The sequence below is a fragment of the Ranitomeya imitator genome, chromosome 1, assembly GCF_032444005.1.
Source record: "Ranitomeya imitator isolate aRanImi1 chromosome 1, aRanImi1.pri, whole genome shotgun sequence".
NCBI classification, from domain to species: Eukaryota; Metazoa; Chordata; class Amphibia; order Anura; family Dendrobatidae; genus Ranitomeya; species Ranitomeya imitator.
This window is the reverse complement of record NC_091282.1, coordinates 861,476,661-861,503,445: the sequence shown is the minus strand read 5'-3', so window position 1 is coordinate 861,503,445 and position 26,785 is coordinate 861,476,661. Positions and strand designations below refer to the sequence as shown.

The 26,785-nt window shown below is 44.9% G+C and overlaps 1 protein-coding gene across 3 annotated transcripts in view; it reads right to left on the bottom strand.

Moving 5' to 3' along the window:
- The window catches only part of WRN (WRN RecQ like helicase), a 234,382-nt gene that overhangs the window by 12,102 nt on the left and 195,495 nt on the right, over positions 1-26,785 (bottom strand). For all 3 annotated transcript variants that reach the window (XM_069742190.1, XM_069742199.1, XM_069742208.1), the window contains 7 exons: positions 20,339-20,414; positions 20,187-20,263; positions 19,641-19,719; positions 16,797-16,909; positions 16,356-16,470; positions 15,239-15,370; positions 1,675-1,837 (listed from right to left, as the gene is read on the bottom strand). In XM_069742190.1, the coding sequence (XP_069598291.1) occupies positions 1,675-1,837; positions 15,239-15,370; positions 16,356-16,470; positions 16,797-16,909; positions 19,641-19,719; positions 20,187-20,263; positions 20,339-20,414 (755 nt within the window). The remainder of the gene's footprint in view (positions 1-1,674; positions 1,838-15,238; positions 15,371-16,355; positions 16,471-16,796; positions 16,910-19,640; positions 19,720-20,186; positions 20,264-20,338; positions 20,415-26,785) is intronic.

Below are 26,785 nucleotides of genomic sequence, written 5' to 3'. Positions count from 1 at the left end.
AGGCTGCATTCTGTCAAGGTGGCTCTTTTCTGCTCCCTTCCAACGCAGCAATATTAATTTTTTATAATTTTGGCGCCATACCTTTAGTCTGTCCGGGGGGCACGTCTTTTCTCCCGGACACAACCGCCTCCCAGCCATCAGTCAGCCCCTCCATGCGTCAGGCGCCGCCTCCTCTATCTTCAGTAACGTACCCGGCACCTGCACTGTGCTTTTCTTTTTCAGGCATACGCCGTTGGCTCTGCCCTTCGATTCACATCATCTGATGAAATTCATCATACCAGAGATCCCGCCCCGCAGTGTGAATAAATCAGAACACACTGCTGGGCGGGATCTCGGGCACACGCAGACGCGAGATAAATTCCATCAGATGATGTGAGTCGAAGGGCAGCGCAAATGGTGCATGCCCGAAAAAGAAAAGCACAGCACAGGCGCTGGGAACATTACTGAAGTTAGAGGAGGCGGTGCAAGGCGCACGGAGGGGCTGACTGATGGCTGGGAGGCGTTTGCGTCCGGGGAAAAAGACGTGCCCCCTGGACAGACTAAACGTATGGCGTTAAAATTATAAAAATTAATATTGCTGCGTTGGAAGGGAGCACAAAAAAAGAGCCACCTCGACAGAATGCAGCCTTAGTGCTGCACAAGGTGGCTTTTTTTGTTAAAAACACTGGGGTTGACAGTTCCCTTTAAATATGACAGTTGTATAGCTTGTTTTGGATAAGGTGATAATTATATGCCCTTTTGTTTGTTTACGTTTCTTCTACCATAAAAATAGCTTGTAGTTTTACTGGGATAACAACATTTTTTTATGTACTGTGGTAGATCGGCTCACTCGGCTGTACACGGAGGTAGACATGGGAACACTGCGGCTAAGAGAATGCACTTGATTTATTTAGATGCGGCATAAACCAAGCTGAAGCACAAAGTAAACACGGCCCTCTGGGAAAAACAGCAAACCAAACCGTAGCAATAGGCACAATCCTTGTATTAACGGAGCATCAGCCTGCTCAGGGTTAGCAAGACCCATGGTTCAGGTTTAAGCAAAACACAAACACTTCTCTGGAGTGTTCCTCTCCAGACACTGAACCCTGCTGCCCTTATAGGCCAGCTACTTAAGCCGCAGATCACACCCTGGGGTGGAGATAAGGTGGACATCCTTGCAGCCGTTCTATGGATGTTCGCATAAAAGCCAGCCCATTACAGAAGTTAGCTTAACCCCTCACCACAGTACTTGTGTATATATATATATATTTTTTTTTTACTTAGTCCTCCTATGGAATGTTAACTTTCATTGGTCTGATTGCTAGTCTGACACACTGCAATACTTCTGTATCTAGCAGACTGCGAGACCATTGTCTGCCCTCACAACACCATAGTAACCATCGGAAATTTGCGATCAGACTGCGGGGACACTGAAGAAGTGAAAGAGGGAGCCCCCACTGCCTCTCGCAACAATTAAGATGCTGTGGTCCCTATTGACAACAGTATCTAGAGGACTAAATAGACAGGAATGGTACAAGCATCAATACTAGCTGTTGCAGCAATAATATACAGCCGACGATATAAGCTGCTTGCTTGGCAACAACTCCTTGCCCGGTGCATTGTGCATGTATGGAAGACGTGATCAGTCTGTGGAAAACAAAAAAAAAATTAAAAAGATTTATTTTTGTGTCTGACCTGAGTTGATGGTTGGTCCTTTAATGATCTCTGTAATTGTCTTCTGTATAGCAGGTGTCAAGCCAGCTCGCTGCACATCAAGGGGATAACCAGCTTTCAGTGCTTGCCATAAATGCATGCCAACAGCTGTCAAGCTTATACTTCGGGTATCAGCAATTTTTTGCTGAAAAGAAAAATACAAACAATACACTTGAAATACAAATGTAAAATGTACAAGATGTTCATGGGTTTCATATTCACTGAGATTTTGCCATGTGACATTTTGTACTTGTATTAGTGTTAGTGTATTCGATAAGCCCCAACAGAGAAAATGCTTTTGATTATATGTCATTTACTCCATATGCTCCTGTGTGACTTGTGTATTCTTCTATCCTGCAGAGCCCATGGTGGAGGAAATCAGTGATGACCATTAAATCACAGTAAAGCTGGCCATACACATCAATAGAAGTTGGCCATATGGTAGCTCAACCAACAACTATTCCTTCTGACCTCCACGTGAAGCAGTTTATTACAAACCCTTTAGAAAAGGAGAGTAAAATCATCCACAATTAAAAACCTTGGGATTGAAGAGCCGCCGTCAAGAGGAGAGTTCCTCCAGTATGTGAAACAGGGCCTGACACTAGAAAAAGGGATTTATAAGAAGAAAGGGAAAACTGAAACGTTCAATGAAATGTGGTCTCCATGGATTGCTATGGGATAGTAATGTGAAGTGTGGCTTATACGAATGGTTGAGGGATTAGATACTCTATTGTTTTAATGATGGTAGTAATTAACAAGATGAGCTGCTTTGTGGGGTGGGGGTGGGGGGCTTTGGGATCGAAGGGGGCTGTTTGAAGGGGGAGGGGGGGGGGGAAAATACTCTATATTGAAAATGTAAATGTAACATGTTAATTGCCTTGTTATTCTTAATAAAAATTTATTTGAATTAAAAAAAAAAAAAACCTTGGGATTGGCTCATCTCCAGGAGGAATATCGGACCTAAATGTTAAAATCAAAACGCACCAGATTTCTCTTTCAGCAGGACCTCATCCAAACACAAGATTGACAGGCTTGGCCAATTTATCGTTGGTACACGGCAACCTTTAGATTATTTTTTTTATCTACAGAGGGATTTGAAATACTGCATACTAATTGCATATCACGGCAAATTGGGACGTAAAGAAAATAATATGAATAAGAAAGATTTAAAGCAGTTGAACATTTGTTTTTCTCTACATATACATAATGCTTGCTCAACAACAATTTTCTAGCTGTGTAATTTATTTAATCTCAGCTAAAAGTGGGACTACACAGTACATCCCCCCCCCTTCCTTATCATAGAAAGATGGGTCATGTGATCAGCTGCCATTAGCAAGAATCAACAGAATTATGATGAGACCCTGACATCATGGGAAATGTAGTCTGTCTTATAAGGGTATTCTAAGGTTGTCTCTTTAGCACCTCACAACTCTGCAGTCTCCTTACTTTCATTATGTTAGAAGTTACGTTAGTAGTTAACGCATCTCTTGGAATGTAACTACTGCATACTAGACCAGGCTCTAGTAGTCAAACTCCATAGAAACAAGCTGTACACTTGGCAAGATGTAAGCTTTCATTGCAGGAGAAAGAAAGATAGAAAAAGCAAGACAATTGCAAGCTTGCTTATTTTCACGCTAAGGCTTCTTTCACACTAGCGTCGGAATCTCCCCGTCGCAATGCGTCGGGGAGAGATTCCAACGCTAGCGTTTGCTGCATTGCACAATGGGTGCAGCGGATGCATTTTTCCGGCGCATCCGCTGCCCCATTGTAAGGTGCGGGGAGGTGGGGGCGGATTTCCAGCCGCGCATGCGCGGTCGGAAAAAGCGGTCCGTCAGGAGAAAAAAACGTTACATGTAGCGTTTTTTGCTCCCGACGGTTCGCAAAAGCACGACGCATCTGTCGCTCGACGGATGCAACGTGTGGCAATCCGTCGCAAATGCGTCGTCAATGCAAGTCTATGGGGAAAAAAACGCATCCTGCAAGCACTTTTGCAGGATGCGTTTTTTCTGCAAAACGACGCATTGTGACGGATTGCAGAAAACGCTAGTGTGAAAGTAGCCTAACTAAATAAAGCAATTTAATAACTTTAAATGACCTTTTTATGAGAATCGTAGAGTTAAAATACAAATCAACATAGCAGTCAACTCTGACATGGTACATCAACAAATAAAATTATACATTAGTTACATACAGAACCTTTTCATTATTTTTCTAATAAAATCCTGCTCTATATATGCAAAAAAAATGGTTGTAGTGCTTATTTAAGGTGGCCACAGAAATTCTGACAATTTATCTGGCCCAACTAAAACCATTTTTCAAAGTGATAATTATGATTCTACGATGCTAATAGGTACAGTCCTATTCTTCATTATTGGCACCCATGAAGTTTAAATACATAATCTGGAGTATCTCCTTAAAAAATGAATCAAGCAAAAGTTTTTTTTTTTTTTTTTTAAATAGAGCACTCGTGTTAAATACAAAAGAGCAAATGATAAACAATAATTTAAAACAAAAAACAATGGAGGGAAAAATAGAAAAACCTAAAGCTTGCTGTGACATGGGTATTGCAACTCTTTACATTAAATTATTATGGAAACACATTTTGACCCACCTGTGGTAAATTACAAATGAGAATTACCTGTGATTAATTGTCGGCGCCTGTGTGACATGAATTAGCCAATGAATGATGACTTCAGTGTTTTAAAAAGCCACATGGTTCCTTTTTCACAATGGTGATGACAAGGGAGCTGTCTCAGGACATCAGAACTGCTATTATTAGCAAACCCAATACTTTCAATGGGTAAAAGGCCATTTCCAAAAAAGGCCTTGGTATCCCAGTTTCAACAGTGAAAAATGTTAAGAAGTTTGCCAAGCATGGAACCTTCAAGAATCTCCCTTGATGTGGGGGAAAGAGGAAAATTGACAAGAGAAGTCTTTGAAGGTTGGTGCGAATCGTGGAAAAAACACCTCGTCAAACATTTAAAGACCTGAAGGCCAACCTGGAACAGTCTGGGGCCATGGTTTAAACAAGTACCATACACTACACACTACCTAAACCATGCAAAGCTTTATGGGTGAAGGCCAAGGAAGAAACCACTGCTGAAGAAAAGACATAAAAAACAAGAAGAACTGATCTTAGCCAAAGAGAACCTTGACAAACCACAATCCTGGGAAAATGTTCTGTGGACAGATGAAACAAATATAAAGCTTTTTGGGAATGCAAAACAACAATTTTGATTACAGATGTCATCATGAAGTTTATAAGGAAAAGAACACCCTAACAGTTAAGCATGGTGGAGGATCCATAATGCTGTGGGGTTGCTTTGCTGAGTCTGGTATTGGAGGCCTTGACCGTATCACAGGGATCATGAAATCAGACAATTATTAAGAGATTTTAGAGGCTGACAATAAGTAAACATAGAAAAAAACCCTGACACTGGCCGAAGGCAGACCCAGTTTGGTGCAAAAGCAGAAGGAGAGTAAAATATAAATCAGCATTAATATAGGAACAACATGTCTAGAATAACCCCACCGGCTGATAAATTCAAAAGAAAAAAAGGTAAATAAAAAAGGAAGCCATCTGGCTAACAGGGTAGGAACTGTGTCCCCCAAAGAGCGACTCGGAGAAAAGGATTTTAGCGTGAGTAACACAAAAATCCATATTTCTCCTTCGTCTCATTGGGAGACACAGCACTGTGGGATGTCTCAAAGCAGTCCCTGGGTGGGAAAAGGACTCAGCGGAATAAACCCCTAGGCACTTACCGCCTATAGGTGTACTACCACTGCCTGTAGGATCCTTCTACCCAGACTTGCATCTGCAGAGGCCTGAGTATGGATGTTATAGTGCTTGGCAAAAAAGTGTGCAGACTGGACCAGGTTGCTGCCTTGCAAACCTGTTCTGCCGATGCCTGGTGCTGAAGCACCCAGGAAGCGCCCACTGCCCGAGTGGAGTGTGCCCTGATCTCGGCTGGAAGGGAGCCTCGCTGAGTAGCTGAATTAAGCCTGCGTACCATGGCCGACGGGGCCAATCTGGGGCAACCAGAATTACCGGGATCCCCTTTGACTTGATCTTCCTGACTACCTTCGAAAGCAGTGCCAGAGGGGGAAATAGATACGGGACACGAAAATGGCTCCAGGGTAGAACTAATGCGTCCACTGTGAATGCCTGTGGATCCCGATATCGGGCGACAAATCTGGGTACCTTGGCATTCATCCCCGAGGCCATCAGGTCCACATCCGGAGACCCCCAGCATTGACAAATCTGCCGGAAAACGTCGGGATGGAGGGCCCACTCCCCGGATGCCAGCCCCTGACAGCTGAGAAACTCCGCCACCCATTTGTCCTTGCCTGGAATGTGAACCGCCAAGATCACCGAGTGGTTCTTCTTGGCCCAGAGTAGGAATTGCTTTACCTCGTGCATGGTACCCCCTGATGATTTATGTACAGTGGGGCAAAAAAGTATTTAGTCAGTCAGCAATAGTGCAAGTTCCACCACTTAAAAAGATGAGAGGCGTCTGTAATTTACATCATAGGTAGACCTCAACTATGGGAGACAAACTGAGAAAAAAAAATCCAGAAAATCACATTGTCTGTTTTTTTAACATACTTATTTTCCACCATAATATGCAAAAAAAATGTTAAAAAAAACAGACAATGTGATTTTCTGGATTTTTTTTTCTCAGTTTGTCTCCCATAGTTGAGGTCTACCTATGATGTAAATTACAGACGCCTCTCATCTTTTTAAGTGGTGGAACTCGCACTATTGCTGACTAAATACTTTTTTGCCCCACTGTATGTTACAGCCGTGGCGCTGTCCGATTGAATCCGGACGGGGCAGCCTGCCAGGAGGGGATGAAAATGTTGTAGAGCCATTCCAACCACCCGGATCTCCAGAAGGTTGATTGCAAAGGTTGACTCCTGCGAAGATCATGTCCCCAGGGCTGTGTGGTGGTGAAACACTGCTCCCCACCCGAGGAGGCTGTCGTCGGTCGGGACTACCAGCCAATGGATTGGGGGAAACGGCTTCCCCTGCTGCAGAGAAGATGACATTGTCCACCATGCGAGAGCCTGTCTGACCTGAAGAGACAGGCGGCACATGTGGTTGAGAGAGCGTGGACTCCTGTCCCAAAACGTCAAAAGGGTATGTTGGAGGGGGCGAAGATGGAGCTGCGCAAAAGGAACTGCCTCTATTGCTGCTACCATCCTTCCTAAGACTCTCATGCAAAACTGGATGGTATGAGGGAGTGGCTGACGAAGAGCCCTTACTTCCTGCCGGAGAGCCAGGGTCTTGATCTGGGGAAGAATTGTCAAGCCTCGGGAAGTGTCGAAGATCATACCGAGAAAAGAGACCCTCTGAGATGGCACAAGGGATGACTTTCTTAAATTCACCAGCCACCCTAGACGATAAAGAGTATCCAGCGTAATGCTGAGATTCTCCTCGCAGTCTCGACAAGATGGACCCTCGATTAAAAGATCGTCTAAATATGGCAAGACGACTATGCCTCGGGAATGCAGTATGACCACTACTGCTGCCATGACCTTTGTGAACACCCTGGGGGCAGTGGCCAGCCTGATAGGTAAGGCTGGGAACTGGAAGTGAAGGCTGCCTATGGCAAAGCGTAGAAATCTTTGATGCAGAGGGAATATGGGGATGTGAAGAAAGGCGTCTTGAATATCTATTGAAGCCAAGAACTCTCCCTTTTCCATAGCCGCAATGACCGAGCGGAGAGACTCCATTCGGAAGTGACGAATGTTGACAAACCTGTTCAAATATTTCAGGTCCAGAATGGGCCTTACCGCTCCGTCCCTTTTGGGGACGACAAACAGACTGGAATAAAACCCTTGAAATCTCTCGTTCTCTGGAAAAATCACTTCACTGCGACGAAGAGATTCGACAGCCTTGAGCAAGGCTCGAACCAGAGATTCCAAACTGGGGAGCCGGGAGAGAAAAAAAAAGACTCGGGGGGTGGCTGGTAAACTCTATCTTGTACCCTGAGGACACTAGTTCTCTTACCCATCTGTCGTGAATGACAGCAAGCCAGACCTGGCGAAACCGGAGCAGGCGGCCGCCTATTCTGTTGGAGTCGGCCTGAACCTGCCTCCAGTTATTTGGCTGAAAATCTGTGGGACATAGATCCCCCTGATCTGGGCTGCTGGAAACGCGTTTTTCCCAATAGATTGACTCTTTAAGAGACCCGACGATCTCTGTCTTGATTAGGTCGACGTGGGCCAGCGGGATTTGCCGCTGTGGTCCACCCCGGGTTGCGAAAGGCCCTGAAACTAGCGCCAAAATAGTTGCTTAAACCTTTGCTGTGGGAGAAAATAGTTTTTTCCTCCTGTGGAATCAGAAATGAGTTGATCCAATTTTTCGCCGAATAATCGACCGCTCTGATAGGGTAGAGCAGTAAGGGACTTCTTTGAGGTGGCATCTGCCCGCCATGTCCTCAACCATAAAGCCCTTCTAATTGAAATTGCTTTTGCGGCGGCCACTGCTGCACAATTTGCCGCATCCAAGGATGCATTAATCAGATAGCTACCAGCTAGGGCGATCTGATTTGAAATCTCAGTCACTTCTGAAGTCAGATCCTTATCCTATCAAAGACTCTGACCAGGATATCATGGCTTTGGCTACCCAAGTCGCCGCAAAGGAGGGTGAGAGGGCTGAGTCTGAGACCTCAAATACTCAACCTGCCAGACCTTCTATAAGACGATCAGTTGGATCCTTGATAGAGGAACCATTAGGAAGTGATAATAAAGTCCTAGAAGCCAAGCGAGATATGGGAGGGTCTACCGAAGGGGATTCTGCCCACTTCTTACAGAGCTCGTGGGCGAAAGGATATCTTCTATTTAGAGTATTCTGCCCTGAAAAGCGCCTATCCGGCCGCTCCCAGTGGTGCTGTACCGAATCCTCATACTCAGAATGAGTACAAAACACTCTATGGGGCTGTTTGGTCCGCTTAAAAGATACCTTATGACCGGAAGTCAAGGTAGATTCGTCCTCTACCCCCCAGGGTTTGGTTGACGACCTCAATGAGACTGTGGGCGGACTCCTGGTGATTAGGCGCCTCTAAAATGAGGGACCCCTAAGAATTGTAATCCGAACCCTGTTCGCTAACCTCTGCCGATGAGAGAGAGCGAGAGGGAGAGCGAGAGGCAGACCTCATGGATGCAGAAGCACCAGCCGGACCTGGTGACGCTGTGTGGGTTCGTTTCTGACGCGTCTGCCTAGTGAGAGAGCTGCCCCTGAAGGCCGGAGGCTCCTGTGAGACGGAGGACTCCTCCAAAACAGAAGAGACACTGTCCCTGGGCCTAACTGGGGCTTGAAGGGACTCAATAGCCTTAGTGAGGGATGCCATATACTGTGACAGGGACAAGGACCATTCTGGGGGTCCTGACACACTGGGCTCAGTTACAGGGGAGGGCTCCTGGGTGCGTTCGGAATCGCAGGCCTCACAGAGACGACTGCTTTGGGCATGCGTAAAAGCGGACCGACAAGTAAGTTATGAGGTATATAAAACCGTATGAGCCTTGGTCCTTCTAGACATGCTGAGCCTGCTAGCTGGTATAGTCTGGAACAAATTTGTATAAGGCGCAGGTAAAGGAACATGTAGATGCCCGGCAGGAGGGAGCAGCACCTACCCCAGTCCTGAGTCCGTCCTATGGAACACGTCCCAGAGCGCAGCACCAGTAATATCTCCAAACACAGGTTCAAAAAGAAAAAGCGTGCCCAATTGAAGGGGCGGAGCCACTGATGCCGGGCCTGTCTCTTCAGGACCTGCGCTACCTCTCCTGGCATCCGCCCAATAGTAAGTGGGGCGGACCCGCCGGAAAAAGACGCAACGATGAGGGCAGGACTTCCGCCTGAGGCCTAGCACCCCAGAAGCTAAATTTCCCAGCGTCCGCCCGTGAATAAAGAGGACTGACGCGGCGAAGTCCAAACTTCTGGAGCCCGCCCAAAAATACGGGGGCGGGACTGGAGAGAGCGCCCGAAGGCCAGAGACCCCGCAGATCCGGAAAACTGGCAGTTGAAGAGCACTGCAGCAGGAGACCTCCCAGCCCCGTGGATCTAAGGTTAGAAGGGAGGGCTGTAACTCAGTACGGTGCAGACACCCTAACTCCATCATCCCTTCAGGAGATGAGAGGGACCGTCCGCCTCCTTCCATCACCGCAGCCTCAGCATTGGTGATGCAGTGGGGGCCGCAAGGACTCCCATATGCACCTGTGCAGCCTAGGGTTTCACTACCTTGGGGTGGTCAGGGCCTGAGTCCGGCATATTGTCCCACATTGCGGGAGAGGATACATGGAGGCGACACTCCACGTGCTCGCCCGTTTGTTGGTTTGGGGAGATCGGACCCCTTCAAAAGGGTCCGTTGCCCCTGTCTCGTCTTCATAGTTTACTTAGTGTCACCCTCCTGGCGGCAGTAGCATACACCCACAGTCCTGTGTCCCCCAATGAGACGAAGGAGAAAGAAAAATGGACTGTTTTTAAATGGCGAGCAATCTTTGGGGTGAGCTGAACTGCAAAGGAAGAATGAAAGAAGATACTAGCTGAGAAGTGCAAGAAGTTTATTGATGGCTACAAGAAACCTTTGGAGCCTGTCATCAATGCCAAAGGGTGTGCAACGAAGTATTAATTACGGGTGCCTTTATTGCTGCACAATCTGTTTTTTCTTTGAAATTGCAACATGTAAGTTGAAAAACGTTTTAGGCCATGTTCACACAGTGCGTTTTTTTCTGCGGAACCGCAGCGTTTTTGCCGCTGTGGTTCCGCAGCTGTTTTCCATGCAGGGTACAGTACAATGTACCCTATGGAAAACAGGAACCACTGTGCACATGATGCGGGAATCGGGAAAAAAAGCCGCGCTGAATAGCCGCGGTAAAAAAGAAGTACCATGTCACTTCTCTTTTCGGAGCCGCAGCGGTTCTGCACCCATAGACCTCCATTGTGAGGTCAAACCCGCAGTAAAACCCGCAGATCAAAAATATATCTGCGGGTTTTATTGCGGTTTGTGGTGCCGAACCGCTGCAGCAGGAAGTGCGGGGAAGCAGGCGGAAGTGCGTGGGCGGAGTGTGGCTGCCCCGATCCCACCCCCCGTGCTCCGATGCCCCCCGTGCTCCGATGCCCCCCCCCGTGCTCCGATGCCCCCCCCCCGTGCCCTAATCTCCCCCCCTTATACTTACCCGGCCTCCCGTTGTCCGTCCGGCCGTCTTCTCCCTGGGCGCCGCCATCTTGCAAAATGGCGGGCGCATGCGCAGTGCGCCCGCCGAATCTGCCAGCCGGCAGATTCGTTCCAAAGTGCATTTTGATCACTGAGATATAACCTATCTCAGTGATCAAAATAAAAAAAATAGTAAATGACACCCCCCCCCCTTTGTCACCCCCATAGGTAGGGACAATAAAAAAATTAAGAATTTTTTTTTTTTCCACTAAGGTTAGAATAGGGTTAGGGTTAGGGGTAGGGTTAGGGGTAGGGTTAGGGTATTTTCAGCCATTTTAACCCTAAAAAACTTCCTAGAAAACACACAGACTCTGCATAGAAAACTGCATAAAAAAACGCATCAAAAAACGCATCAAAAACGCATCAAAAAACGCACCAAAAAAGCACCAAAAAAAGGACCTGCGTTTTCTGCAAAGAGCTGCGGTTTCAGTCCTGAAAAAAAAAAGGATGGAAATCAGGAACGTGTGAACATACCCTTATTGTTTTATTTCTTTAGACCACTAATTTAAAAATCCTGAGGATATAACTTTGATACATTTCCATTTATTTCTGAAGATATTGTACAGTCTATAAAAAAAATGAAGTGGTGTCAATAACGATGAGCAGGACTCAGAGGCGTAGCTAAGAGTTCAGCTCGTGGGGGCGAAATATCTGAGTGGGCCTCTAACTGGTAACCCTGATTATAACTCAGGGGACATACTCTAGTCGTGGGTATTCTGGAAGCTCAGCAGATGACCCTGCTGTAAGGCCAGGTTCATATTGCGTCAATGGCAATGCGCTGACGGCATCCGTTACACAGCGGCACTAACGATATGTAGCGGATGCATTAGCGCACCCATTGACTGCCACTATGTAGCGTATCGCTAACACATGTCATAATCGGCCAGCGTTAGCGATGTGCCGTCATTCTGTGACGGACCCTCTAACGCGGGCTGCAGCGTTTCCGGGTCCGTTACTGATAGCGTAGGTGGAGCATCTGTGCTATTGCGATCGCATAATGCGATCTTTAAAAGGCACTAGCGTTGGTGCAGTCAGTTTAACGCATGCGTTGAACGGACTGCACCAACGCAATGTGAACCCTGCCTAACTGAAAAAAAACTCTATACAAAGGCCAATACTGATATTACCGCCATACGGTGACGTCATAATGGTAGATACCAGTCCCGCAGAATATATATAAGATTTTACAATACAATTAGAGATAATCACTTACAGGAGATGTTCTTTCCATCTTACTCAGACATCACCTTTCAACCACAACTTGTCTTCAGAGATTACAGCAAAGACCTGTCCCCATCTATTCTCAACCTGTACAAATGCATCAATGTGCTGTCACCCCAATAATGAGCTGCTGCTGCCGTATGTGTCCCTATTACTGCACCTGCTGTGTGATACAAAAACAGGAATCCTCTTACTGCCACACATAATAATGCTATCACTGTGCCCCTTACATAGTAGAATGTCTCCTCTGTGCACTCACAGTAGCCTCCACACTCATTAAAGGGAACCTGTCACCCCCAAAATCGAAGGTGAGCTAAGCCCACCTGCATCAGGGGCTTATCTACAGCATTCTGGAATGCTGTAGATAAGCCCCCGATGTAACCTGAAAGATGAGAAAGAGAGGTTAGATTATACTCACCTGGGGGGGGCGATCCGGGGCCTCCCATCTTCTTACGATGACGTCCTCTTCTTGTCTTCACGCTGCGGCTCCGGCGTACTTTTTCTGCCCTGTTGAGGGCAGAGGAAAATACTGTAGTGTGCAGGCGCCGGGAAAGGTCAGAGAGGCCCGGCGCCTGCGCACTGCACTGCACTGCAGTACTTTGCTCTGCCCTCAACAGGGCAGACAAAGTACGCCTGTGCCGGGGCCACAGCGTGAAGACAAGAAGAGGACGTCATCAAAGATGGGAGGCCCTGGACCGGATTGCGACGCCCATCGGATCGGACTGCAGTGGGACCGCCCCTGGGTGAGTATAATCTAACCTCTTTTTCTCATCTTTCAGGATACATCGGGGGAGGGGGGTCGCTTATCTACAGCATTCCAGAATGCTGTAGATAAGCCCGATGCCGGTGGGCTTAGCTCACCTTCAATTTTGGGGGTGACAGGTTCCCACAGTAGCACCCACATTGTCTAAAAGCCAACACAGTAGTCCTCACTTTGTATATAAACCCCGTTCATGACAGCCCCCACAGTAACTCCCACACTGTATGATGGCCCCACATTGTCTAAAAGCCCCCACAGTAGTCCTCACACTGTATATAAACCCCATTCATGACAGCCCCCATGGTAGCCTTTAAACTTTACTGTATAATGGCCCCCACAATAGCTATCACACTCTATACTGGCCCCAGCATTAGCTCCCATAAGACCCAAAGAGGGGACCAGACAGAAAGAGGGAAATAGAATAATAATAATAATCTTTATTTTTATATAGCGCTAACATATTCCGCAGCGCTTTACATTTTGCACAAATTATCAGGAAGAGAGGGGAGGTAAAATATTACTCATGTAAAGAAGAAAATTTGCCTGGAAAGGTTTCTCAGTAGAGCCAAAACGTGTATATATATATATATATGTGTATATGAACAGGGAAAGAGAAAGAGACATATTGTAATCCGTGCTGTCCAGCACCCAGGTTGACCTCTGTCGCTGCAGTGCATGATACTGACCACTCATGTCAGTCTCTATCTGAATCACCATGAGATTTATGGCACCTGCTTTGAAGTCTTCTACAAATCCGGTGATGCTGCACCGATTTGAACTGCCATAAATCTACTGTGCTTCATATGCAAGAAATCAAACACAAGAAAATAACCCATTCAGGACTTGTCAGGAGGGGAGCAGTGTCCTGCCCCTCCTCACTGCAAACACCTCCAGCCCAGGGTGCAGGCAGTGTCTTGCCCCCTCCTCACTGCAGACACCTCTAGCCCCGGGTGCAGGTAGTGTCCTGCCCCCTCCTCACTGCAAACACTTCCAACCCCGGGTGCAGGCACTGTCATTCCCACTCCTCACAGCAGACACCTCCAGTCCCGGGTGCAGGCAGTGTCTTGCCCCCTCCTCACTGCAGACACCTTCAGCCCCGGGTGCGGGCAGTGTCCTTCCCCCTCCTCACTGTAAACACCTTCAGCTCCGGGTGCGGGCAGTGTCCTTCCCCCCTCCTCACTGCAGACACCTCTAGCCCCGGGTGCAGGCAGTGTCCTGCCCCCTCCTCACTGCAAACACTTCCAACCCCGCGTGCAGGCACTGTCATTCCCACTCCTCACAGCAGACACCTCCAGTCCCGGGTGCAAGCAGTGTCTTGCCCCCTCCTCACTGCAGACACCTTCAGCCCCGGGTGCAGGCAGTGTCCTTCCCCCTCCTCACTGGAGACACCTCCAGCCCTGGGTGCAGGCAGTGTCCTGCCCCCTCCTCACTGCAAACACCTCCATCCCCGGGTGCAGGCAGTGTCCTTGCCCCCTCCTCACTGTAAACACCTCCAGTCCCGGGTGCAGGCAGTGTCTTGCCCCCTCCTCACTGCAGACACTTGCAGCCCCGGGTGCAGGCAGTTTCCTTCCCCCTCCTCACTGCAGACACCTTCAGCCCTGGGTGCAGGCAGTGTCCTTCCCCCTCCTCACTGCAGACACCTCCAGCCCCGGGTGCAGGCAGTGTCCTTCCCCCCTCCTCACTGTAAACACCTCCAGTCCCGGGTGCAGGTAGTGTCTTGCCCCCTCCTCACTGCAGACACCTTCAGCCCCGGGTGCAGGCAGTATCCTTCCCCCTCCTCACTGCAGACACCTCCAGCCCCGGGTGCAGGCAGTGTTCTGCCCCTCCTCACTGCAGACACATCCGTCCCAGGTGCAGGCAGCAGCCTGAGCTCCTACTTACAGCACCATCCTGTGCACTGTCCTGCTCCTCTCTTGGGGGAAGAAGCTGGTGCCCTGCGCTCTGACGTCTCTTCTGTAGACAGTCCACACAGCGTGCAATGTAGATGTGTCTGCAGTTTGACAGAGGCGGCTCAGGTACAATGCCTGCATTCACTGTCCCGGGGGCATATGTTCCTATGTCTCCCCCCTTTCAACGGTCTATAGACAGCGGTAGTGCAGGGAGATCATGTCTCCCTGCACTACTGTGGAGCTCAACAGTGGCAGAAGCTCCAGAACTGTGGCAGAAGCTCCAAATGGGCCCCTCAGAGCAAGGGGCCCGGGGCGACCGCACCCTCTGCCCCCTGGTAGCTACGCTAAAGGCAAGACTGTATAAATCTATTCCAATTATGCTTGAACGTAAATATGAGATTGGCTTCTTTATCATAGTGCAGAGAATTCTCGTTACCGGAAAAGACTGTTACACTCACCATGGACAACCGCTGTTCTTGAAACAAGGAGTAGGTAGTACGAGGAGACTCTGGGAGTGCCAGGCACGCTGAGCTTTTTGGAACAGCCACAATGGTTGGTAAATTTGGACAAGAAACATTAAGTGAACCAGCCTGAAAGTAAACATGCATAAAGTTTATTCAAGAATTAATTGTCTTGCCAATAACCAGTACCTAAAGTTCGCAAAAAAGTGGTCCAGATGGGATCAGCAATTTCCCACACCCATCACCTGAACACCAGTCAAGTTCATGCTCCATTTGCCAAGTATAAAATAGTCCTACTGTTTTGGTGCTGTTGTCGACTCATAAAGAGTCAAATATTGCGTTGTTTTGTGATATTACTGCTTTTACAAATATCACAAAAAAGTTCTATTGCTTCTGATGCTCTCTTCGACTCATAAAGAGTCAAATTTCACGTCGTTTGTGCAAAAGTTTTGTTTTGTGTTATTACTGCTTTTACACATATCACAAAAAAGTTCTATTGCTTCTGATGCTCTCTTCGACTCATAAAGAGTCAAATTTCACGTCGTTTGTGATACTACTGCTATTTCACAAGTTCATTACTATTATGTTTTTGTACCTGTACATAGTTCCTGCAATTTCTACATTTATGCACTTCAAATGTGAAAATGGTTCTGTTTCCCCCCCCCCCCACCCCTATTTTGTCAGGGGGTTTGACCTTTCCCTCCCCCTTTTCCCCATCCCTACCCCCCTTTCTTTCCCTCTTCCTACCCAATCCCCCCCCCCCCACCTTCCCCTCCTTTCCCTCCCCCCCCTCATCTCCCCTCCCCCCCTCCTCCTTTTCTCCCTATTAAAGTTGAAAATCCAATAAAAGATTTTGAAAGCAAGAATGAATTGTCATTGGACTGACTAGTCAAGTGGGACATCAATTTAGTCAACACTAATTTAATGGGCGCTATAAACCTTCATTGACCTTTTAGAAATTTTTGATTAATTATGCATGAGAATAGAATAGAGGTGAATTAATGGCAGACTGTCTGTCAGTATGAAGTTTGAAAGTAATCCCCCTACTAGTAAATGTTATGTGAAGTGAGAGGAACAATGCACAACAAAAATCAAATATATAAATGTCCAATACCTTCAAAGTGTTGGCGAGGCAGAATTCCTTCACAATCTCCACAAGGGGTGCAAGCATATTAGCCTTCGCCTCTGAGACACCATCAAGTTGTTTCATATTCTCAATTGTAGTAGGTCTAAACATTTATTCAGAGATAACACAGAATGATTTGTATAGGCATAATGTAAAACGAGAATATTTATTCCCTTAACTTGACTCAAAGCATTTTTTCTCATTTATCCAAGCAAGTCCTTACTACTAGTGATGAGCAAACGTGCATACAAACATTTAGGGTAAAAAAAAAAAATTGGGTTTTTGGTCAACAAGTATCTTCAACCTCAATGTATTCCATAAAAAGATTTTTTTTTTACTGTTTCAGTTACTTCATCAATGTGTCCTATCATATATCAGAAACGTCTGGATATAAATTCTGAAAATAATTTAAAAAATAAAAAAACTTACCTAATTTTAGCCATATCCACAAGCACCTTGTTTGTAGCTAATACAGCTGGTGGGATATCCTTCTCACTGGCTATTTTTTGCCTAGCTGCTAAAAGTTTGCCATACAATATAGTCTGCGAGGGTAGAAAAAAAGATTATACTTATTTTTAATTTAACATTTTTCTTTCAATTACTACTTTAACTTTTATTTTTTTAATAGATTTAGCAGTCATTTAGATGTCCGTAATATTTCTTGTACGCAAGAACAGTCTGCTCTACATCAGTGTTTTGGATCAGATTTTTATCGGTCTTTTGTCAGTTTTAACCAAAACCGTGAGAGTTTTTCTCACAGTGCTAGCGGAGATCTAACTGAGGACACCGCAGTTCAGCCCTCCTGGGAACGCAGCCTCAGTGACCGGAGGTAACCTCTATGACATCACTGTTCGCAGCAGTTCAGTCAACAGTGGTTCTCAGTCTGGACGGTTGCATCTTGGCACCGTCCAGGTTGAAAATGGTTTATCCCCCAGGCATGGATTACGGCGTGGGACAAAATGATAGATAGGTGAGGGATATTGTTGTTTTATTACAGGAGACGAGGGCTTCAGTAGAATTTGGCATTAGATGAGTATAATTGTGTTTGTTATTGCTAAATAAAAAAATAAAAGATTGTTTTGTTTTACTTCAAATAAAATACTTTATTCTCACTGTGTGTTTATTTACCATACAACTATAGGATTAGTAATGGATAGGTGTCTTATTGATGCCTCTCCATTATTAATCCATGGGCTTGATGTCACCGGACAATACAAAGTGACATCAACCCCACGAATATTAACCCCTCTTTCCACTGCTACAGGGCAAGTGGGAAGAGCCGGGCAAAGCGCCAGAATTGGCACATCAAATAAATGTGCCTTTTCTGGGTGGCTTTAGGCTGCAATGTTTAGGTTGGGGGGCAATATCCATGGTCCCTTACCAGCCTGAGAATACCAGCCCCCAGCTGTCTGCTTTAGCAAGGCTGGTTGTCAAAAATGGGGGGACCCCACACCATTTTTTAAAATTATTTATTTACAGAGCAGGAGGCGGCTAATAAATACTCCCATCAGCCGCTCCTGCTCTCGCTGTTATTAGCGGCAGCAGGCGTCGGATGATAGGAGCAGTAGTCCCTTCAGCTGACACCAGTGACAGGTGGTAAACTTTGTATCTCTGATCACAGCTGAGCACTCACACTGTTTTTTGACTGCGTTTGAACCGCGGCTCAGAAGCGGTGTTTTCCGCAGCTGAACCCAAACAGTAACATGGACTTCCTGGTGAAGTCATTGTTTGGTGTCCGTGCCCAAACAGTAGGTTTTTGGTAAGGACGCTGATCTTTACTGTTCAGGTTCGCACATCTCTATTTATAATCACTTTTTCTTTTAAAGAAGCCCTCTCTTGGAAGTTTTTGTTTCCACTAACTGTGTGGGTATGTGCATGTAGTACAGTGCTAGTGTATTAACATACTCCCCTTCTCTGGGATCCACCGCCATTATGCTCTTCTTCTTAGTCATGTCACTGATCTTCAGACTCTCCAGGTCACATTGTGCTCTATGGGTAAGCCAGAAATCTCTTTTACAATGTAAGCCTACAGACCCTTGTTCTGAAGCTCCATAGGCTTACATTGTCATTTCTGGATCACACAGAGCACAGCGTGTTCTGGAGAATCTGCAGTGCAGTGACGTCACTGTGAAGAGGAGAAGAACGGTTCTTGATCCCAGAGAAGGTGGCAGTAGGCGAGTATATTAATAAACTTACACTACATATCCACAGATTTAGTGAAAGAGAAAACAAAACTTTATGGGCGTGCCTCTTTAAAGTATTTTATTGAGTACGGAATTTTTACTAAAGCATACAAATTTAAAAGCTTGGACATCAGGTTTATCATACAAAAAGAAAATAAACTGTGTAATGAAAATTTAAATGCACATAAAACAATAAAGTTTAAAAGTAGAAGAAAAATTAAGTAAAAGCGGAAAAACGAGGATGTGTAGGAAAGGGAAAAGGACATGGTGGATGCAGAAACAATATCAAATCATAGGCTAATAATTGACAGGTGTGGATAAGCATGGGTTTGTATTTGGTTAGAACTCCAATAAGTTTTCTCCATGGATTATAAAATTGAAACATTAACGTAAAAAGAGATGATTTTGGGATGTAGTAAGCTTTCTTATAGATATCTATTGAGGAATGAGGAGGGCCTAGCCTTAACAGCATAGGGTAAGGATGCACAGGGCTTAGCTCTTGCAAATATTTCCTGCATTATCCTGTTGATTCAAAACAAGGGCACATTACAGTGTGTTGTGCTCTTTTCTCCACAACCATCTGTTGATTGCCGAATCTATGTACTTACTACTGATTATGAAAAGATCAAATGTTGGCAGAGATCAGACCCGAGACCGAGGCCTATCTAATATGGTAAATTATAGCGGTTCACTTTTTCTACACCTAACTAACTGCCCAAAACACCTGGTGATTATAAAATTAACAATTTACCATCTTCTAATGACTTGGAGGTAAAGATAAATGACACCAATGGAAGAACCAAGGGGTTATAGCCACAGAGCTCGCACGCCATCTGATCCATGACATTGCGCAGGAAGTATGTGCTTTACCCCTCTCAATCCCAAAAGATCCTGCTACTCAAGAAACCACCCAAAAAGATGGCTTATCTGCAATCACTGCCAATAACAAGACGCTTGATACTCTATTGAAGAAAGCATACAATATGGCATGGACCAAACCATATGCAAGGAACGAGAATTTTAATGCAGTTAGGCAGGTCCGCCACGCAATGATAGCAGCTATTGGCTTATATATCATACAGTATCTTACCTGCAGCTCCATTTCTCTTGGAGACACAGCTGGTTCTGGTGGTTTGGATTGTTTGCGCGGTGAAATGAATCTCAAAATGCTTTAATAAAAAAATCAATACAGAAAATTAACACTATTTTGCATTGCATGCAATGCAGCAAAACATTTAAAGCATAAGCTTTTCAACTTAAATCAAACTAAATAAACAGACAGTTTAAAGAGAGTTGAGCATTTTTAATATACATGATAAAATCATAGTGCTGTTGGAGGAGACAGCTGATGGTCTAACATTATAGTTGAGCAAAAAGATTTGCAAGACCTGGTTCAATAGTAACTACTGTAGTGGGGCTGACTGAATTGAATCCTGTGAACCATCCACAACCTGCCAGCATCCTCTGTATGTCTTCTTACTAGTAGGCCATGTTACATAGTTGTGGCATGAGGTCACCCCCAGCAGGGGATACTGATAGGTAGGAGGAGGTTCGCGTCTGGCGGACATAGACCATCGTTATTGTATTTTAATTTAGCCTTCAACTAGGTAAATATTTGATGCTCACTGAGTAATACCTGGTTGAGGGGATTTCCGAAGTTTTTGAAATCTTCCCAGGTTCGTCATATGAAAACTTGTCTCTCAGTGAGATTTTCTGTAAATAAAAATAAACTGATAGAAATATTGCCACCAAGACTAATTAACAAACGTGAAAAGACAAAAAACTAACCTCAACAGAAGCTTCAGGCTTCTTTGATCCTACATCTGGCAGCAGCTGCCTAACCATTGGAGAGCGTGGCTGCAAACTACGGGACAATAGAGAAGTCAAGAATGCAATTACATCCTATCAAGTCTCCAGCTATTCTTCTTTTACAGTCCCTCCTTGCTCTGCTTCTAAAAAGCTTTGTTATTCTTAGGTTGATCTGCAGTAGAGGGTATTGGGGGTGGGGGGGGGGGTGTGAATCTACTGCTAGGACCTCATTAATTCATGCAAAAAAGACTAGACTATGGTTGGAACACAGACTATGCTTAGATAACTTCTTTAAGTGGTATAGCCATCTACAGTGGGGCAAAAAAGTATTTAGTCAGTCAGCAATAGTGCAAGTTCCACCACTTAAAAAGATGAGAGGCGTCTGTAATTTACATCATAGGTAGACCTCAACTATGGGAGACAAACTGAGAAAAAAAAATCCAGAAAATCACATTGTCTGTTTTTTTATCATTTTTTTTGCATATTATGGTGGAAAATAAGTATTTGGTCAGAAACAAACAATCAAGATTTCTGGCTCTCACAGACCTGTAACTTCTTCTTTAAGTGTCTCCTCTTCCCTCCACTCATTACCTGTAGTAATGGCACCTGTTTAAACTTGTTATCAGTATAAAAAGACACCTGTGCACACCCTCAAACAATCTGACTCCAAACTCCACTATGGTGAAGACCAAAGAGCTGTCAAAGGACACCAGAAACAAAATTGTAGCCCTGCACCAGGCTGGGAAGACTGAATCTGCAATAGCCAACCAGCTTGGAGTGAAGAAATCAACAGTGGGAGCAATAATTAGAAAATGGAAGACATACAAGACCACTGATAATCTCCTTCAATCTGGGGCTCCACGCAAAATCCCACCCCGTGGGGTCAGAATGATCACAAGAACGGTGAGCAAAAATCCCAGAACCACGCGGGGGGACCTAGTGAATGAACTGCAGAGAGCTGGGACCAATGTAACAAGGCCTACCATAAGTAACACACTACGCCACCATGGACTCAGATCCTGCAGTGCCAGACGTGTCCCACTGCTTAAGCCAGTACATGTCCGGGCCCGTCTGAAGCTTGCTAGAGAGCATTTGGATGATCCAGAGGAGTTTTGGGAGAATGTCCTATGGTCTGATGAAACCAAACTGGAACTGTTTGGTAGAAACACAACTTGTCGTGTTTGGAGGAAAAAGAATACTGAGTTGCATCCATCAAACACCATACCTACTGTAAAGCATGGTGGTGGAAACATCATGCTTTGGGGCTGTTTCTCTGCAAAGGGGCCAGGACGACTGATTCGGGTACATGAAAGAATGAATGGGGCCATGTATCGTGAGATTTTGAGTGCAAACCTCCTTCCATCAGCAAGGGCATTGAAGATGAAACGTGGCTGGGTCTTTCAACATGACAATGATCCAAAGCACACCGCCATGGCAACGAAGGAGTGGCTTCGTAAGAAGCATTTCAAGGTCCTGGAGTGGCCTAGCCAGTCTCCAGATCTCAACCCTATAGAAAACCTTTGGAGGGAGTTGAAAGTCCGTGTTGCCAAGCGAAAAGCCAAAAACATCACTGCTCTAGAGGAGATCTGCATGGAGGAATGGGCCAACATACCAACAACAGTGTGTGGCAACCTTGTGAAGACTTACAGAAAACGTTTGACCTCTGTCATTGCCAACAAAGGATATATTACAAAGTATTGAGATGAAATTTTGTTTCTGACCAAATACTTATTTTCCACCATAATATGCAAATAAATTGTTAAAAAAACAGACAATGTGATATTCTGGATTTTTTTTTCTCAGTTTGTCTCCCATAGTTGAGGTCTACCTATGATGTAAATTACAGACGCCTCTCATCTTTTTAAGTGGTGGAACTTGCACTATTGCTGACTGACTAAATACTTTTTTGCCCCACTGTATATATATAATTCCCTAAGGGGTACTTCCGTCTGTTTGTCTGTAACTTTCGTAACGGAAATCCTGGGTCGCTGATTGGTCCCGGCCGGCCAGGACCAATCGGCGAGATTGGGGTGGGAGTTAAATACCGCTTCGCGTTTTACTATTGATGCTGTCTATGCAGCATCAATAGTAAAATCATAGAATGTTAAAAATAATTAAAAAAAACAACCCAAAACATTATATTCTCACCTTCCGAAGTCCGCCACAGCCTTTCCCGCTCCTTGCGCTTTGGTCCCAAGAATGCATTGCGGCAATGACTTGAGATCACGTAGCGGTCTTGCGAGATGAGGACGTAGCGGTCTCACGAGACCGCTACATGATCACGTGTTATTGCCGTAAGGCATTACTGGGAACGGAGCGTCGAAAGGAGCATCGGTAAAGTCCTGGGCTGGATCCGGGGGCCGACGGAAGGTGAGTATATAACTATTTTTTATTTTAATTGTTTTTTTAACAGGGATATGGTGCCTACATTGCTATATACTACGTAGGCTGTGTTATGTACTACGTGGCCTGTGTTATATACTATGCGGGCTGTGCTATATACTACGTACCTGTGCAACATAATACGTGCCTGGGCTACATACTACGTGGGCTGTGCAATATACTACGTGCCTGTGCAATATAGTACGTGGCTGTTATATACTGCGTGGGCTGTGCTATATACTACGTGAGCTGTGCAAAATACTACGTGGCTGTGCTATATACTATGTGCCTGTGCTATATACTGCGTGGGCTGTGTTGTATACTGCGTGGGCTGTGCAATATACTACGTGGGCTGTGTTATACACTACGTGCCTGTGCTATATACTACGTGGGCTGTGTTATATACTGCGTGGGCTGTGCAATATACCACGTGGGCTGTGTTCTATACTACATGGGTCTGCAATATACTACGTGGCTGTGCTATATACTACGTGGCTGTGTTATATACTACGTAGCTGTGCTATATACTACGTGGGCTGTGTTTTATACTAAGTGGCTGTGCATTCTAGAATACCCGATAGGTTAGAATCGGGCCACCATCTGGTCAAAGAACAAAGGTCAAAACATACAGTCATACTAATTCTAATGATCATAACAGTTCCCCATTTTCTGGTTAGTTATAAATAAAATATGTATTTCACTGACTTTTTAATCTTTTCTGCAAAAATCAGGATTTTTTTTTAAATTTGTTAACAACCCTTCTCTATTTGTTCATGTTTAATGCAATTCAATGAATTCAGAATTGCAATGCTATATGTCATAGAAAATATTAAAGTCTCTGAAGCCAATAGTGAAGGGGCATTCACCCCCTTCCCTCCTCCCCCTCTCTTTTGCAGTAGGACAGGAGCAGGAAGAAAAAATGAACACAGCTGACAGTTCAAGCCTGTGTGCACACGTTCCGGATTTTTTGCTATAAAAACGCAATAAAACCGCGAAAAAACGCATCCATTAATAGAATGCAATCCGCAATTTTGTGCACATGGTGCGTTTTTTTCCGTGAAAAAAAAACACATTGCGGTAAAAAACGCAGCATGTTCATTAATTTTGAGGATTTTTCGCGGATTTCCCCACTATTTAATGCATTGGGAAGCTCCAGAAAAAAACGTGAAAAATCCAAATGCGGATTCCTGCAGAAAAAGTCTGGTTTTATTCAGGAAATTTCTGCAAATAATCCTAACGTGTGCACATAGCCTTTATCTCCTAGACTAAGATTAGAACAATGGAAATGGAGCAGGAAATCTTAATTAAAATGCAGGAGCTCCGTATAGGACAAAATACCCCAGCAGTACCAAGGAGGATGCTTTAGTGCATAGACAAAGAGTTATAGTTTCATGACACTGTGGTTTACTGTAAGGGAAATGCTACAATAGTAACCCAGACGTATGTCTCCAAAAGATAATTATCAATATGGGAGTTTGTATAAATCAGATAGTGATGAGACATATGTTTTCAACCTCAGGGCAAATAGGGAAAGAATATGCATGTTTCTTCATAACCGTAACACCTGTATGAACAACTGGTGGTGGCAGCGAGTAGTCTGGGGTTATCGTGGACCTTGCAGTATCTGAATCAGGGGTATATAAATATACACACAAATGTGCTTCTCACAAAATTAGAATATCATTAAAAAGTTAATTTATTTCAGCTCTTCAACACAAAAAGTGAAACTCATATCATATAGAGTCATTACAAACAGAGCAATCTATATCAAGTGTTTATTTCTGTTAATGTTGATGATTATGGCTTACAGCCAATGAAAACCCAAAAGTCATTATCTCAGTAAATTAGAATAATTAACAAAATACACCTGCAAAGGATTCCTAAGTGTTTAAAAAGGTCACTTAGTCTGCTTCAGTATGAAGACTGCTGACTTGACATAGGTCTAGAAGTCATTGACTCACCCAACAAGGAGGGGAAGCCACAAAAGGCCATTGCTAAATAAGCTGGCTGTTCACAGAGTGCTGTATCCAAGCATATTAATGGAAAGTTGAGTGGAAGAAAAAAAGTGTGGTAGAAAAAGGTGCACAAGTAACTGGGAAAACCGCAGCCTTGAAAGGATTGTTATGAAAAGGCCATTCAAAAATTTAGGGGAGATTCACAAGGAGTGGACTGCTGCTGAAGTCATTGCTTCAAGAGTCACCACACACAGATCCAGGACATGGGCTACAAGTGTCACATTCCTTGTGTCAAGCCACTCATGACCAATAGACGACGACAGAAGCATCTTACCTGGGCCGAGGAGAAAAAGAACTGGAATGTTGCTCAAGGGTCCAAGGTGTTGTTTTCAGATGAAAGCAAATTTTGCATTTCATTTGGAAATCAAGGTCCCAGAGTCTGGAGGAAGAGTGGATAGGCACACAATCTAAGCTGCTCGAGGTCTTAGTGTGAAGTTTCCACAATCAGTGTTGGTTTATGGAGCCATGTCATCCGCTTGTGTAGGTTTACGGTGTTTTATCAAGACAAAAGTCAGCGCAGCCGTCTACCAGGAAATTTTAGAGCACTTCATGCTTCCCTCTGTCAACAAGCTTTTTGGAGATGGAAATTTAATTCTCCAGCAGGACTTGGCACCTGTCTAAACTACCAATACCTGGTTTAAAAACAACAGCATCACAGTGCTTTATTGGCCAGCAAGCTCATCTGACCTTAACCCTATAAAGAATCTATGGGGTATTGTCAAGAGGAAGATGAGAGACACTAGACGCAACAATGCAGATGAGCTGAAGGCTTATGTAACCTGGGCTTCAATAACACCTCTGCAGTGCCACAGGCTGATCGCCTCCATGCAGTAATTGAGGCAAAAGGAGCCCCGACCAAGTATTGAGTGCATTTACTGAACATACATTTCAGTAGGCCAACATTTCGGATTTTAAAATAATTTTTCAAGCTGGTGCTATCAAATATTCTAATTTACTAAACTCCTGGCTAAGATGTTGGCTAACCGCCTTAATAAGGTAATAATGACAGTAATACACCGAGACCAATCCGGGTTTATGCCCCTGGGTGAGTATAATATAATCTGTTTTTCTTACCTTTCAGGTTACATTGGGGGCTTATCTACAGCATTACAGAATGCTGTAGATAAGCCCCTGATGCCAGTGGCCTTAGCTCATATGCGATTTTTGGGGTGACATATTCCCTTTAATGTACAGGGGTCTGCTGGAAATATTCCTACTACGACACATGTTAACGATGAGAGAGAAATGGGTGGCAGACTTGGGGCTCGATTTTGGGGTCTCAGTGGGAGTCCATATTGCAGAATATTCCCAAGGTGTCTATGAGTGAGGCCATAAGGGTGTCGCAGCAGTACTTAGTTTATAGAGTGTACAAAACTCCAGTGTGGATGAAGAAGGCAAGACTGAGAGGGGACTCAAAATGCCCAACATGTTCTGATGAGGGGCCTTATCGCTTACCTGCGTACTGGGATGTGTGAAAGATACTGCTATTGATGACTGGAGGAGATTGGCTATAGCCTGATTTTTGTATGCTGTTAAACTTATCGTGGTGCATTGGTTAGTTAAAAACTGGCAGTTAAACAAGAATTTGTGAACAGAATAAACTTTATTATCTTAACGGAAAGAACTCTACACTGCTCAAAAAAATAAAGGGAACACTTAAACAACAGAATATAACTCCAAGTAAACCACGCTTCTGTCAAATCAAACTGTCCACTTAGGAAGCAACACTGATTGACAATCAATTTCACATGCTGTTGTGCAAATGGAGCAGACAACAGATGGAAATTATTGGCAATTATTAAGACACAATCAACAAAGGAGTGGTTCTGCAGGTGGGCACCAAAGACCACATCTCAGTACCAATGCTTTCTGGCTGATGTTTTGGTCACTTTTGAATGTTGGTTGCACTTTCACACTCGTGGCAGCATGAGACGGACTCTACAACCCACACAAGTGGCTCAGGTAGTGTAGGTCAGAGGTCCCCAACTCCAGTCCTCAAGGCCCACCAACAGGTCATGTTTTCAGGATT